Source organism: Pogoniulus pusillus, chromosome 28 (assembly GCF_015220805.1).
Source record: "Pogoniulus pusillus isolate bPogPus1 chromosome 28, bPogPus1.pri, whole genome shotgun sequence".
NCBI classification, from domain to species: Eukaryota; Metazoa; Chordata; class Aves; order Piciformes; family Lybiidae; genus Pogoniulus; species Pogoniulus pusillus.
The window spans coordinates 2,703,503-2,717,411 of NC_087291.1; the positions used below are offsets into that span (position 1 = coordinate 2,703,503).

Here is a 13,909-nt window from a genome sequence, read left to right on the forward strand (position 1 = left end):
TTCCTGTGATGATTCTTTCTTTCATCTCATCTGGGTCGCCTTCATTTTTCTGGTTGTAAACTTTAAAAGTATGAAACTCTCATGAAAAGTTAGGAATTTCTTTTCTTTTTTCTTTAGGTAGTCACTCTGATCACTTCTGCTGCTTCCCTCCACTGTGTTCTGCCTGGCATGCAGGTCGTAGAATTGTAGAAACATAGAAGCATAGAATCAGTCAGGGTTGGAAGGGACCACAAGGATCAGATGCCCAGTTCCAACCTGCCTGCCATGGACAGGGACACCCTACCCTAGATCAGCCTGGCCAGAGTCCCATCCTGACGTTAAACACCTCCAGGGATGGGGCATCAACCCATTCCAGCCTCTCACCACTCTCCTGCTCAACAACTTCCTCCTCACGTCCAGGCTGAATCTCCCCACCTCCAGCTTTGCTCCATTCCCCCCAGTCCCCTCACTCTCTCAGAGCCTAAAAAGTCTCTCCCAATTTTTTTTGTAGGCCCCCTCAGACCCTGGAAGGCCACAAGAAGGTCACCTGGGAGCCTCCTCTGCTCCAGCCTGTACAACCCCAACTCTTTCAGTCTGTGCTCACAGCAGAGCTGCTGCAGCCCTCTGAGCATCCTCCTGGCCCTGCTCTGGACACTCTCCAGCATCTACACATCCTGCTTGCAATGTGGGCTCCAGAACTGGATGCAGTACTCCAGGTGGAGTCTGGCCAGAGCGCAGCAGAGGAGGAGAATCACCTCCCTGGCCCTGCTGGCCACACTTCTGCTGCTGCAGCCCAGGCTCTGCTTGGCTTTCTGGGCTGCAAGTGCACACTGCTGGCTCCTGTTGAGCTTCTCATCCAGCAGCACCCCCAAGTCCCTCTCCTCAGGGCTGCTCTCCAGCCACTCACTGCCCAAGCTGGATTTGTGCTTGGGAGTGCGTCCACCCAGCTGCAGGACCTTGCACTTGGTCTTGTTGAACTCCTGAGGTTGGCTTGTGCCCACCTCTGCAGCCTGTCCAGGTCCCTCTGGCTGGATCCCTGCCCTCCAGCCTGGCTGCTGCACCACACAGCTTGGTGTGGGCAGCAAACTTGCTGAGGCTGCACTCAGTGCCTCTGTCCATGGCACCCACAAAGCTGTTGAACGAGACTGGTGCCAGGGCTGATCCCTGAAGGACCCTGCTTGTCACTGGCCTGCACTTGGCCATGGAGCCACTGACAGCTGCTCTTTGGGTGTGGACATCAAACCAGTGCTGTATCCATCTAGTCATGCACACCATTTTATTGGTTGTCTTGTTTTCATTTTAAGTAACTATCAGCAGGAACCTACCCACTAATTTTATGATGAAGTTTATCAGGAGGTGTATTTTAGCAGTGTGCCTGCTCTACTCGGGCATAGCACTTCCTGAGTTTGTTCTTGAAGTCATTGGTTTCAAGGGGTGGAAATGAAGATGAAACATGCCCCAGTGGATTTTAATGTACAGACTCTTGGGAAAAGTAATTACTTCATTAAATGCTCTGGTGGACAGTAATCAAGGAAGGAAGTGATAGATAAGTAATGAAAAAGTGGAGTAGTAGAGAAAGTGTCCACAGTTTATAGAATTTGCTACATTATTTGTAGTGGGATAAAACAGGCACCACAGATCTGATGGAGCTGGGGTTGTTTAGCCTGGAGGAGGCTCAGGGGTGATCTCATTGCTGTCTACAACTACCTGAAGGGAGGTTGTAGCCAGGTGGGGGTTGGTCTCTTCTGCCAGGCAACCACCAACAGCACAAGGGGACACAGTCTCAAGTTGTGCCAGGGAGGTCTAGGCTGGAGGTTAGGAGGAAGTTGTTGTCAGAGAGAGTGATTGGCATTGGAATGGGCTGCCCAGGGAGGTGGTGAAGTCACCATCCCTGGGAGTGTTCAACAAAAGCCTGGCTGAGGCACTTAGTGCCATGGTCTGGTTGACTGGCTAGGGCTGGGTGCTAGGTTGGCCTGGATGATCTTGGAGGTCTCTTCCAACCTGGTTGATTCTATGATTCTATGCATGAAATGGCTTTACTAGAGTCTTCTCTTTCTTAAAATAGTTTGCATCTAAGTTTGTCTGCCAGTTGTTCAATTTTCCACTGAACAAAAGTAAATTGCCAAATCACTGCAACATCTAAGTCACTTTTACATTGTCTGAACAATCATAGAATCATAGAATCAAGCAGGTTGGAAGAGACCTCCAAGATCATCCAGCCCAACCTAGCACCCAGCCCTAGCCAGTCAACCAGACCATGGCACTAAGAGCCTCATCCAGGCTTTGCTTGAACACCTCCAGGGATGGTGCCTGCACCACCTCCCTGGGCAGCCCATTCCAATGCCAATCACTGTCTCCGAGAAGAACACAAATGTTCATGAAAAGACAATTTTGACAACCTTGACTGATTCTAGGATGAATTCTTCCAATTGTTAATGGTCTGTTAGGTTGTTGTGCACACCTTCTATGGAGTGCCATTCACGTGTATAGTGCAGAGAAGAAGATATTCTGTGAGCTAAGGATTTAGCCCTGTATTTTCTGTTTCTACAGCCATGTTTAGCACCTAGAGTAATTAGATTTATTTTCAGAGAGACTGAGTGGCAAACTGACTAAAAGTAAAGTCACTAAATTACCTTAAAATAGCAGCAGTACTCTATTTAAATTACCAGATTTAAAAAAAGACATAATCACAGAATCAGTCAGGGTTGGAAGGGACTACAAGGATCATCCAGTTCCAACCTGCCTGCCATGGCCAGGGACACCCTACCCTAGAGCAGGCTGCACACAGCCTCAGCCAGCCTGGCCTCAAACACCTCCAGGTATGGGGCCTCAACCACCTCCCTGGGCAACCCATTCCAGCCTCTCACCACTCTCCTGCTCAACAACTTCCTCCTCACATCCAGTCTGAACCTACCCACCTCCAGCTTTGCTCCATTCCCCCCAGTCCTGTCACTCCCTGATAGCCTTAATTTCCTAATTATTTTGGCATAAATTTAATTGCCTAAATATATTTGGCATAAATATAATTGGAAGAAATTAGGATTGATTCTGGAAAGGGCACATTGAACAGAGAGCTTGGCTTTGGGTTCCAGTCTCTTTGTTCAGTTGTGGCAAAACTACTTACTTGTAGGCTGTTCTTATGGCAGGAGGTTTTCAAACCTGATAATTAAATTCAGAGGTATGGCAGATCAAAAGGAAACTACACAAGAGAAAGATGTAGTAAGAAGTTAGGAGCAGATACAGACAAGAGGTTTTTGCTGTAAGTGTCATGCTGAATCAGAATGGCAAGAGGGTGTCTATAAGATCAAAAGATGGGAATAGAGATGACAATTCTCCTTTAATTATTATTAACCAAGTAGGTATGTGTTGGAACACAGCTGGGAAGTGCTAAGGAGCAGTAACATCTTTCTTCTAGGAGAGGAGCACTGGAGAACTTCACATTTAAAAGGAATCATAACCTTTACCATTTTTTCCACTGTTATCACTGACTGTGTTGTCTAGCAGCCACTTTGTAACCTACTCCTGTTTTATTCTTGAAGGTAAGCATGAATTACATAAGATAATTCACAGGGGTTGTAGTGGATGCCAGCTGGGCCATGTAAGAGTGGTCCTTTCCTCCATGCCACATACTTTTGAGACAGGCATGTTTGATCTTTGGGTTTTTGGGGCATAGGGTGAAATTTTGAGGCACTGTGTGGTCATTTATAAGCCCAGGAAATTATGTCAGGCACCAGGCAAGGTAATGTTATAGTTAATTCCTTAGAAGATAATTAAATTCCCCCTGTCTAAATTTCATGCTGGTTTCACTTGCAGGTGTTCTTCGGGTTCTGTTCTAAATCGCTACTTAGCGTTGCTGAGCACAGTTGGTAGCTGCTGTGATGATGCCAGATGGAGCTGAATTTCAATGGGTATGAGTGATCTGCAGGGGTCCTAGATCTTTTAAGAGGTTTGGAAATCTTGTCTGGAATTCAGGTCTCATTTCTCAGAGTGTGTATAGTCAGGTGCACATGTATAGATATGCATAACTAGTTGGGTGCAATCCCAAGCACAGCTCCAGGCTGGGTGGGGAATGGCTGAGAGCAGCCCTGAGGAAAAGGCCCTGGGGGTCTGGGATGATGAAAAGCTCAACACAAGCCTGCAGTGTGAGTGCAGCCCAGACAGCAACCCTGTGCTGGTCTACAGCAAGAACAAGGTGGCCAGCAGGGCAAGGGAGGGGATTCTGCCCTATGCTATCCAAAGCAATTTTTCTTGGCTATTAAAGAGGAATCCAAATACCTCATGTGTGTTTTCTGTGAGATTAAACTGTCTATAGGTAAAATTTCTTCTGCCTAACAGGCTAAAAGTTTATCATCTAACCCAGATGTTGATGCCCTTCTGTGAGTCAGGGGAATGAGAGAAGTACCTGCAGAGAGGCACTGGTGTTCTTGGTCTCAGATAGCAATTTACTAAGAGATAAGTTGCCTCAGGAGGCACCTGTGAAATGACTGGTTTAGTTGAGATGCCTCCTTCTTAGGCACTTAAAGCTAGACATGCATTTTGCTCCTGGTGTTCTCAGTTCCAGCCTTAGTGCTGGCACTTTGCAGACACTTCAGGTGCTGCTGCAATTTATCTCAGCTCTCCAAATCAGGAGAGAAGTTGTTTTAGTTGTCAGCGTTTGTGCCTCTTTTTGATTGCATGTCTATGCATCAGCCTTGCTCACATTGACTGACTGTGGAAAAAACTCACTGCTCTGTACTCACATTTGGACTGCCTCTGCTGGCATTTTCTTCTTTCACTTGTGCATTGAAATCACAACTGAGTGCCTTCATAATCACTGGGAAGCATAAAATTATGTTTCATTGCTGCTTTTATTTTGTTCTCCCTATTTTTGAACAGTCCTGCACAGCAGTAAGAAAAAAGGAAGGAGTATTGCTTCATATCTGCATTTTATTTGTTTCCATTTAGGGTGTGGCAATTTAACTGATTCTATTCTACAGGAGCAGGCAAACTGCAGGAGAAAATCTTTTACATAATATGTGCTTCAAGTTGGTTTATTTCTTAAAGGGAAAATTAGGAGCAGGATTGTTCGAGAAGAACACATAAAAAAACTTGGAAAGGAGTTTGACACGACCTTAAATAATTAGAAGTCACCAGAAGACTAAAAAATAGTCATTTCAGGTTGAGAGAATAAACACCTTCAGCTAAATGTCTGCTCTTGTTCAGGCAAAAACTGACAGCGACTAGAAATTCAAAAGCAACTTGGAACAGAATGATGAAAGAGGAAGTTGATACCAATCAATATAAATTAGAAGTAAGAATGATGGAAAATTTATAGGGAAAGCCAAAAGAAGTGAAAAAAGCTGTGACTGGCAAAGCAAAAGATAATAACATTGTTTTAGTGCACGAAGGACAGAAATCCTAATAGTAGAAGCCACTAGATGGAGATAGTAAGATTGTTATGAGTGATATGCAGCAGCCATAAGTGTTAAATAAACATTTTAATTCTGTTATTTGAAAAGCACTTGATACTGTTCCTCATCTCATGAAGAAGATGTCAGGCAGCAGCTACTTGGACTGTTTAAAACCTACAGACGCAGAGAATTTTTGCATCACGAGTCCTAGAAGATTTGTTGAGGCAAACCTCAGGTCATTGACACGTCTGCTTGAAAGGCAAACAAAACATAAACCCCACCAGCTAACCAAACAGCAAAACCTCTGACCAAAAGCCAAGCAGACACACTCAGGCACAAGAATAGAAACAACATCACAGGCTCAGGACAGTTCTGGACACAGTCTCAAGTCGTGCTGGGTGAGGTCTAGGCTGGATGTTAGGAGGAAGTTGTTGGCAGAGAGAGTGATTGGCATTGGAATGGGCTGCCCAGGGAGGTGGTAGAGTCACCATCCCTGGAGGTGTTGAAGCAAAGCCTGGATGAGGCACTTAGTGCCATGGTTGAATGGATAGGGCTGGGTGCTAGGTTGGCCTGGGTGATCTTGGAGGTCTCTTCCAACCTGGTTGATTCTATGATTCCTTCATCATTTGTGTGGCTTTAAAAAGTATCTATAATGTGAAAATTGCACAGAATTTCCCAGAGCCAAGTCTAGGTTTATACATTCAAATTTTCACACTATAAATGTACAGATTGTGAGCCTGGAGTGCTGGGCTTGGTGATCAATCTTGACAGGTGGGTTGCAAAATTGCAGAGCGCCTGAAAGATGAGCAAAACGCATGAAATGCTAATTTGTTCACCTCACTAAGAGCAGTGATGGATTGTCTGCATGTTATGTATTTAACCCCCACAAGTCACTGAGATTTTACTGAATGTTGTATAGCAATAAAATTGCAAGGGAAAAAGGGAGAAAAGAAGGACTACACATGTCAGAACTGCTGCTCCAACCATTTCCAGTGTTCATTCTTTGACTGGAAAAAGTCATGGATTTTGTGTGGGGGAAGAATTCTTTCATGTGGACTGCAGTGGTTCTGGGCAGTCACCCACACTACACACACAGTGAATTCACCCAGACTAGACTCAGCTGGCTGGAAATCAAAGAAGGAAGCTTTATATTCACAGCTTAGCACAAGATACAAGCAGATAGTTATAGTATATACAGCTATAGACAGAAATGGACAAGTTAAAGGTAATACAGAAACACAACAGCCCTCCCAGAAACCAGAGTCCCCAGGAGGGGCTCCCAACCACCCTTACACCTACCCCCTACCCCTCTACCTTACCTCAGAGGATGCCTTACGTGCAAGGTGAGTTGGAAGAATTGGCAAGGGGGGTTAGAAGCAGAATGATTCGTTGAGTTACATGGATCCAGGTGAAAGAGTTAATAATATGAATCATAGAATCAGCCAGGTTGGAAGAGACCTCCAAGATCATCCAGTCCAACCTAGCACCCAGCCCTATCCATTCAACCATGGCACTAAGTGCCTCATCCAGGCTTTGCTTGAACACTTCCAGGGACGGTGACTCCACCACCTCCCTGGGCAGCCCTTTCCAATTCCAATCACTCCCTCCAGGAAGAACTTCCTCCTAACATCCAGCCTAGAGCTCCCCTGCCACAACCTGAGACTCTGTCCCCTTGTTTGTGTTGCTTGTTGCCTGGGGGAAGAGACCAACCCCACCTGGCTACAGCTTCCATTCAGGTAGTTGTAGAATACAGCCAAGGAGAGGCACTGCCTTAGCTCTATTTCTGTCCTTGCTTTTATAAGTCTTTGCAAACCTACGAGTGAAATAGACACCACCATTGTTTTCTTTCACAGCCAATGTCTAATTTCTCTCATTAAAATATTCCAGTTAGCTTCAAACCAGCACATGGATTTGAACAAGCTTCTTAGCCTAGTCATCTGTTTTTAAGACCACTATCCTCTCTAAAATTATTATCAATATACACAGTCAAAGAAGCTTTTGCACCAGTTGTCTATTCCTTCACATCCATTATCTTAAATCTTGTCACATGCTTAGGATCAAAGGATGAAAGGATTGGGCAAACAATAAGCAGCAACAGTGCCTAAACTGTCAATCTGGTTTAGTGTTGGCAGCATTTGTTTGTTTGTGTAATAGCTATCCATCCCCATGGAAAGGAAAAGCAGAAAATGATGAGCTCTCAATTGCCATGGCATCTATCTTCAAACTATAAAGCAATAGAAGCACTAGATTTAAGTTTGCAAACCCACATTTCGTTGCTATTTCTATCTCTGAGGTCTTGCACGTAGAAAATCCCAGCTGCTTAAAAGGACCAGTGCCACTAGTACTGTTACTGAACTGATAAAGTCAGCATGGCAAAGGTTTGTAAAGGCTCTCAGAATCAAAGGTGAGTCTTTGTTTACCTCTTGAAAATGTTTCTGTAAGAGGTTCTGGTTAGCCATTTCCAACAGAGAATGGAGCAGCTGATCAGATAGCAGCTAAACTAATGAAAAGCATCATGGAAGTGACAGGAAGATTAATTAAGTTCCTCCAGTTGTATTCACGTGTGGCAGTACAGAGTTCCTTTGGGTACTGCTGCAGCTAAATGGTATTCATGGTGACAAATATTGCAGATATCGAGAAGTGACACTTCTGAGTCAAGGGTAAAAAACACATTTGGTAGTTTTAGCCAGTGGAGAATGTGCAAAACCAAAGATGAGCCTCTGTGGCTTGTTAAAATATACAAACATAACTCGATCCTTCACTTCTTATCCTTTAGTGTAACCTCAAGGGATCAGCAATGAGTCACAAAATCTGTCTTATTGTGTAGTGTGTCTTAAACTACTTCAGGTGGCTTCAAAACAGAAACAAACCAAATTTCTAGCTGATATACTTCGTGTATTTGATTTGAGGCATAAAAATACAGGCACTTGGAACCACTTTCGATTACCTTTGGAACCTTAAAGAACTATGGCTTGTTTGCTGTTTCTTACCGCTATGCTGTGGCTGTTGAGGCACTAACAGGAGTTCAATATCTGCAATGCATACAGTCCCAAACGGTGTAGTAGTTGCAGCCCCACTTTACCTTCAAGTGTCTTTCAGTTTTGAAGTGGTTTTGGCAAATTAGCAGGTGAAGTGTGATTTGGTTTGCTTCTCCCACTTTACTTTCAGAAAGAAAGGTTTGCACATTTTTATTCTGAATAGCTGTCTCTGTACAGCAAATGCAATTTATCTTAGCAAAAGCTGTAAACCCTTCAAGTGAATGAGACCTCCTAAAGTGTTATGTTATTAGTGTGTTTTGCTGCCTACTTTCACATTTCTGCCAGCAACAGATCACTCAATACACTTCTGCATTTGCAAGAAAAGCTTTGTGGTCAGCCTCACTAATTTAAATTCATCAAAGTCAACTGGTAAGAGTCTGGGTATAAATCTAATATTAGTTGCCTCCTGGGAGAGCTCAAGACTGGAAGAGAATTTTTCCAGGAATCTTAGGGATATAACTGGGTGCATTGCTATTAAATATTGATTGGGCTCTGAAACAGACATACCTGCAAGTAGTTTTAACACTTGCTGTGGAGGCATTGTGTAAATTGGCTGATAGATAGAAGTCAGTAGAAAGCACACATAGTGAAACTAGTTCATGAAGTGGGTTTATAGTTGCAGAGGTGAGATTCAAACTAGATGTCAGGAAGAAGTTCTTTGCAATGAGGGTGGTGAAACACTGGCACAGGTTGCCCAGGGAGGTTGTGGCTGCTCCCTGCCTGGAGGTGTTCAAGGCCAGGTTGGATGAGGCCCTGAGCAACCTCTTCTAGTGGGAGGTGTCCCTGCCTATGCTGGGGGGTTGGAACTGGATGAGCTTTGAGGCCCCTTCCCACATAAACCATTCTATGATTCTGGCTCCAAACCAAGTTAGGCGTGCAGGGTAAGCTGCAGCTTCTCCAGCTCTGGAGAAATGTGCTGTACTTCTAGGTCATATGTACTCTCAGCTGGCTTTCTGTTTATTCCAAGGAGCTAGTATCTTGCAAGGCAGCCTTGCTTTGCTCTTTACCAAAGTGGAGTTCTCGAGGCAGGGAAGCAGGCGAAAACAAGGTGAAGGTGCTCTAGCAGGAAAAAACAAAACAAAACAAAAAGGCAGCAGACTGTTGGGAAAGAGGATTTCAGTGAGTAGAAGCTACTTCTGTTATCAAAAATAAGAGTATGAGGTAGCTGTTTTAGCAGAAGGTACTTTATTTTTTCATGTTATGTCTCTATAATTGCTTTTTCTTGGGTTTGTTTTGTTTTGTAAGTGAACTGTGCATGAAAATGTTATAATTTTGCAGCTGACCTGCATCTATAGCAAAGATAAATGCTGGTTATCCAGTGTTAGCTTGTTGATGTGAGTTTGCATCATGGGCTGACATCATGGGCTAATTTGCTCGTTCATTCTGCGTGATCCTGCATGCTCAGCCTGGGTCTGCTTAAATCTTCAGAAGCACAGAAGCGTTTGCTGCTTCTGACTGTGCTTCTTTACAACTGTGCTCAGCAGAGTCCTCAGTGCTTGTGTTAAAACACTAGCATTTGGGGTTGCAAGCACTAAACCAATCCTTGCTTTCACTGACAGTGCCAATATCCCACTCTGAGAATGAAAGATATTCTTTGTCCCTTGCTTGGAACTCTACTTCTTTCTGCAGTGCATTGATGTCGCATGCGTCTGAATGAAAGTGGAGTTTGGCATGGAGTCTGTGAATTTTGGCTGTGAAAGCTTTCTAGAGACCACCAGTGATTTTCCCCTTCTCCCTTGCATTTGTTCTGCCGTTGAAATGTAAAGACATTCAAGCAAACTGCTTGTTTTGGTTTCATTCTGGTTCCTATGACTATATGCTTGTTGTAAGCACTTAAATAAGATGCCGTAATGGGGAGTATGGCTCTGATTGTTTTGCTTGCCAAAGTACAGAACAAAAATTCAGACCCAAGCAGCAAAGATGATCTGCTGTTCGTGCTTCCTGAGGAGTACAACTGCCATAAGGCTCTCCTGAAATGGTTTTGTAAGGGAGCAGCCAGCTCAAGCAGGGCTATTTAAAAGGAGCGTGGCTGCTGCCTGACCGCTAATGGTAGGCTCTAATGGTAGGGCTATACCGGCGTGGGTCGCCTCTCCCCGCGCTTGCGGCTGCCCAGCTGACAACACAAATCAGCCAGGCTTATCAGCCTGGAGGAACACTGAGACTGGAGGTAGCCTGTGTCTCACAGGGTTTGACTCCTGGCAGAATGAGCCTGAGCTTTTCTGTGATAAGGTAAACACAGAAGAACAGGCAAATACTGTGCTTGGGTGCAGGCTGCCCTAAAGGACAACATGCAGTTCCTCTGTAAAAGCACTTTGGAGCTAGCAAAGGAGCTGAAGGATTCCACAACAAATTGATTCTCTGAGCTTTTATCCTTGGTGAAGAGAGGGGAGAGAATGCTCTCCTGCAGGAGGTTTCTAATAGTAGCTTAAACCTACTACTCAGAGGATATTGGAGTGGCTCAGCTGAGATACTTTAAACCAGCCTCTGAGGGTGGTATTTTCTCCTATAACCAGGGGTCCTTTCTTGTACAGGAGAAGGGAATAAGCATTGTAATGATGAAATAGAGGAAAGGAAGGTGCCATGAATGCCCTCTGCTACTTGCTGTCCAAACACTCTAGTTAAAATACAGGCCATGGTTTTAAACAGCTCCTTTTCTTCCCGTGAGTTTCTACATAGTGTTTCTTCAGTTTGAGTTAGGATTTGCTCTACTTTAATTGGTCAGTTCGAGCTGTACAAGTTTGCTTGATTTTCTTCCCTCCCCTCTATGACCTCAGAGGGCACTCTTGCATTGTGCTCTTTTAATTGTAAAGCAAAGTTTGTTTCGGAGTTTATCTGAGTACCATGGCAGGCATGCCTCTTCCCAGGAGCAGATAGAATAAGAAAAGGCACTGAGAAAGACTAGGAAACAGAACTGAAGAACTGTGGGACTGCTGATGAGGGACAGGACTTAAATTCATGCTCCAGTTCCCCTCAGCTGTAATCTCTGTGACTCTCATACGGGTAGCATGAAGCCTTGTGAGAGCGATGCTGCGAAGGAGTCTTGCTGAGAGATGCGTACAGCAATGCACACCAGGGCTTTTAACCTTCCTGCTGCAACTGGAGCATTCCCTGGCTGCTGTACTGGTGGGATAATTCTGCTCTAAGTAATTTGACCTCATGCTAGAGCAAAGTATGGAATTTCTGCAAATAAGAAGTGGAGCTGTCAATGAATTGTACTTGCCATCCTCTTCCCTGCAGAATGCAAACATTCATCCTGTTAGGTTGGAACTGCATAAACAACTCAGCACACTGCCCATAATTTTTTACCTTTATTTAGTTTAAGTGTGTTGTCAGTGACACGTGCCAGACTGACAGAGGGAAACCGATTTCCTCTCTAGGCTCATAGGACAGATGCAGAACGCACACAAATACAGAACGAACAGTCTTCACCATGCTGCCACACCGATGTGTGTCACATCCATCCCGAGGCACTACATGTAGATGGCAGAGAGTGGTTCAATATTTCTTTGGTCTTTTTTCCTCTGAAGCTGTTACTGGCTCATATGGGAGGAGGGACTGTGTGGGAACCTATTTGCGACAAATTTAGGGTCACTCCATTTGTCACAGAACAATAACAGAGCTACTAGCTGCTAATGACTTACCAGGTTGGCCTAGAAAGGAACTGGAGACCTGGAGGCTGAAAGGCTGTAAAGTCCATTACAAAGCCTCACTACCATGTATATCATATGCATCATGTTATTCATGTGAAGACATCCTAGTTTCAAAAAATCAGTTCAGTTCTATTGACATTGAACTGCCTGTTTGTCATCTGCTCTTTAAAAAATGCAAACAAGCTGAGCTTTAGCCAACATTTGGGTTCAAATAATTTGCTGAAACTGAAGTGGTGATTTAAACAAAGAAAGAAAAAAAAGAAGCCCTAGGGGAACGCGATCTTGCAAAGAGCCGAGCATCTTTATCTTTTCCTGAAGTTGGGGAATCGGGCATTTGGGGTTTCTCCTGGAGCCTGCCCTTCAAAGCGAGACACACTAACAATATAGGCTTTGTCTTTGCCATCGATTATGTAATTGAGCGTGTTATGTCACTGAAAGGGTTTGCTGCCAAAAGAGAAAAACAAACAGACCAAAATGAAATGAAATGAAATAGATCAGGCTGTAGAAGGACTTGTTTTAGTTGTTATTCCCCCTCCTCCCCCAAGACCAAGCTAGGTTAAGCAGGATATTGGAACGCGCCGTTGTGAAGTGGTTAAAGAAAAGAGCTGTTTGTAGTACTCTTAGCCCTGATGTCACAGGCACGGCAAGGACATCAGAAGGAGGAGTCAGATTACAGTAAGAATGGGCAGTGCAGCATGCAGCCGGAGTAAACGCTCAATCAGACAGGGATTGTACCAGGGATAAGGCTGCCTGCAAAGCGCTCATCCTGAGGAGGCACACTGCTTGCTCACGCTTCTTGTGCTGGGAAATTTCCACATCATGTAGAATGAAAGAGCTCTCTTTTACATGTCAGCCCTGTGCGGGAGCTAATGCTGAGCACACAGCGCTGGGATCCTGACTGCATGATTAATGAGAAACATAATGTATTTTGGTAAGTGCTAACTCTGATGTGATTCCGTTTCTGCTCGCGTTATCAATAGGAGTGATTATTGTTTCGTGTTCCCGAACGTTTTGTGCTGGCACGCACCTCAAACTGACAGCTGGGGAATCCTGTCGGCTGTGCAGTTTGAAAGGATTCCATTGTCTGGGAAATGTTCTGTTTGAGTGGGCTATCGCTGTAGTTTCAGCAGCCTGAAAAAGAAGCTGGATAGGATGAACTCGTTCTAGGCTCGTTTTAGACAAACTTGTTTCATCTGCAGAGGGGGGGAAGAGAAATGGTTGGGGGGAATGGGAAGTTTTAGGTGAACTTAATGTAAAGGACGAGCTGCTGCTGCACTGGCTGCCAAGGAGGCACAGTGAACCTCCGTGTGTCATTCATCGGTTACTTTGAAGAATTCAGCTGCACAAGGCTTGATTTGCAGTCTTGTACTTGCCGAGGACTCCGCTCTATGCAGATCACTGCTGGGGGGGTTGGCTTCCAGCACACCACAAATTGCATATTATCTTAAGCCTTTAGAGGTCTCAGAGCTGTTAAACACTGCGCGGAGTTTGATTTTGTTGCTTGATGCAAATCTGCTTTATGCTTGCAGCTGAGCTGACTGCATACCCTGAAATAACATGCTGGAGCGTAGAGCTATGCCTGGGCAATGTAGTGCGGCAGTACTGGGCTGGGATGTACAATAGCAATATCATGCTGCGATTTAGGGTTAACAGCAGAAAAACACAACATTTTCTGTGATGGAAAAATACTATTGGTGGCTACTTGAACTCTCATCGAGCCTCGGCATTAATTTATGGCTGCATAATACTTAGAACGAGCGCAGCAGAGAACTGGAGGATTTCTGGGGCAATCAGCTTCCTCGGGTTCATTAAATATTGAACCAAGAGTTCACTTCGAGCCTTAGAGAAGAAC

The 13,909-nt window shown here is 44.6% G+C and overlaps 1 protein-coding gene across 3 annotated transcripts in view; it reads left to right on the plus strand.

Moving 5' to 3' along the window:
- ZNF385D (zinc finger protein 385D) overlaps positions 1–13,909 on the plus strand; it is a 595,307-nt gene that overhangs the window by 349,709 nt on the left and 231,689 nt on the right. Inside the window, exon 1 of one of the 3 annotated variants that reach the window (XM_064166854.1) lies at positions 12,754–12,988. The exons of the other annotated variants lie outside the window; for them this stretch is intronic. Within the exon in view, the coding sequence (XP_064022924.1) occupies positions 12,967–12,988 (22 nt within the window). The 5' untranslated portion in view covers positions 12,754–12,966. Of the gene's footprint in view, positions 1–12,753; positions 12,989–13,909 lie in introns of those variants that run through there. 3 annotated transcript variants of the gene reach the window in all.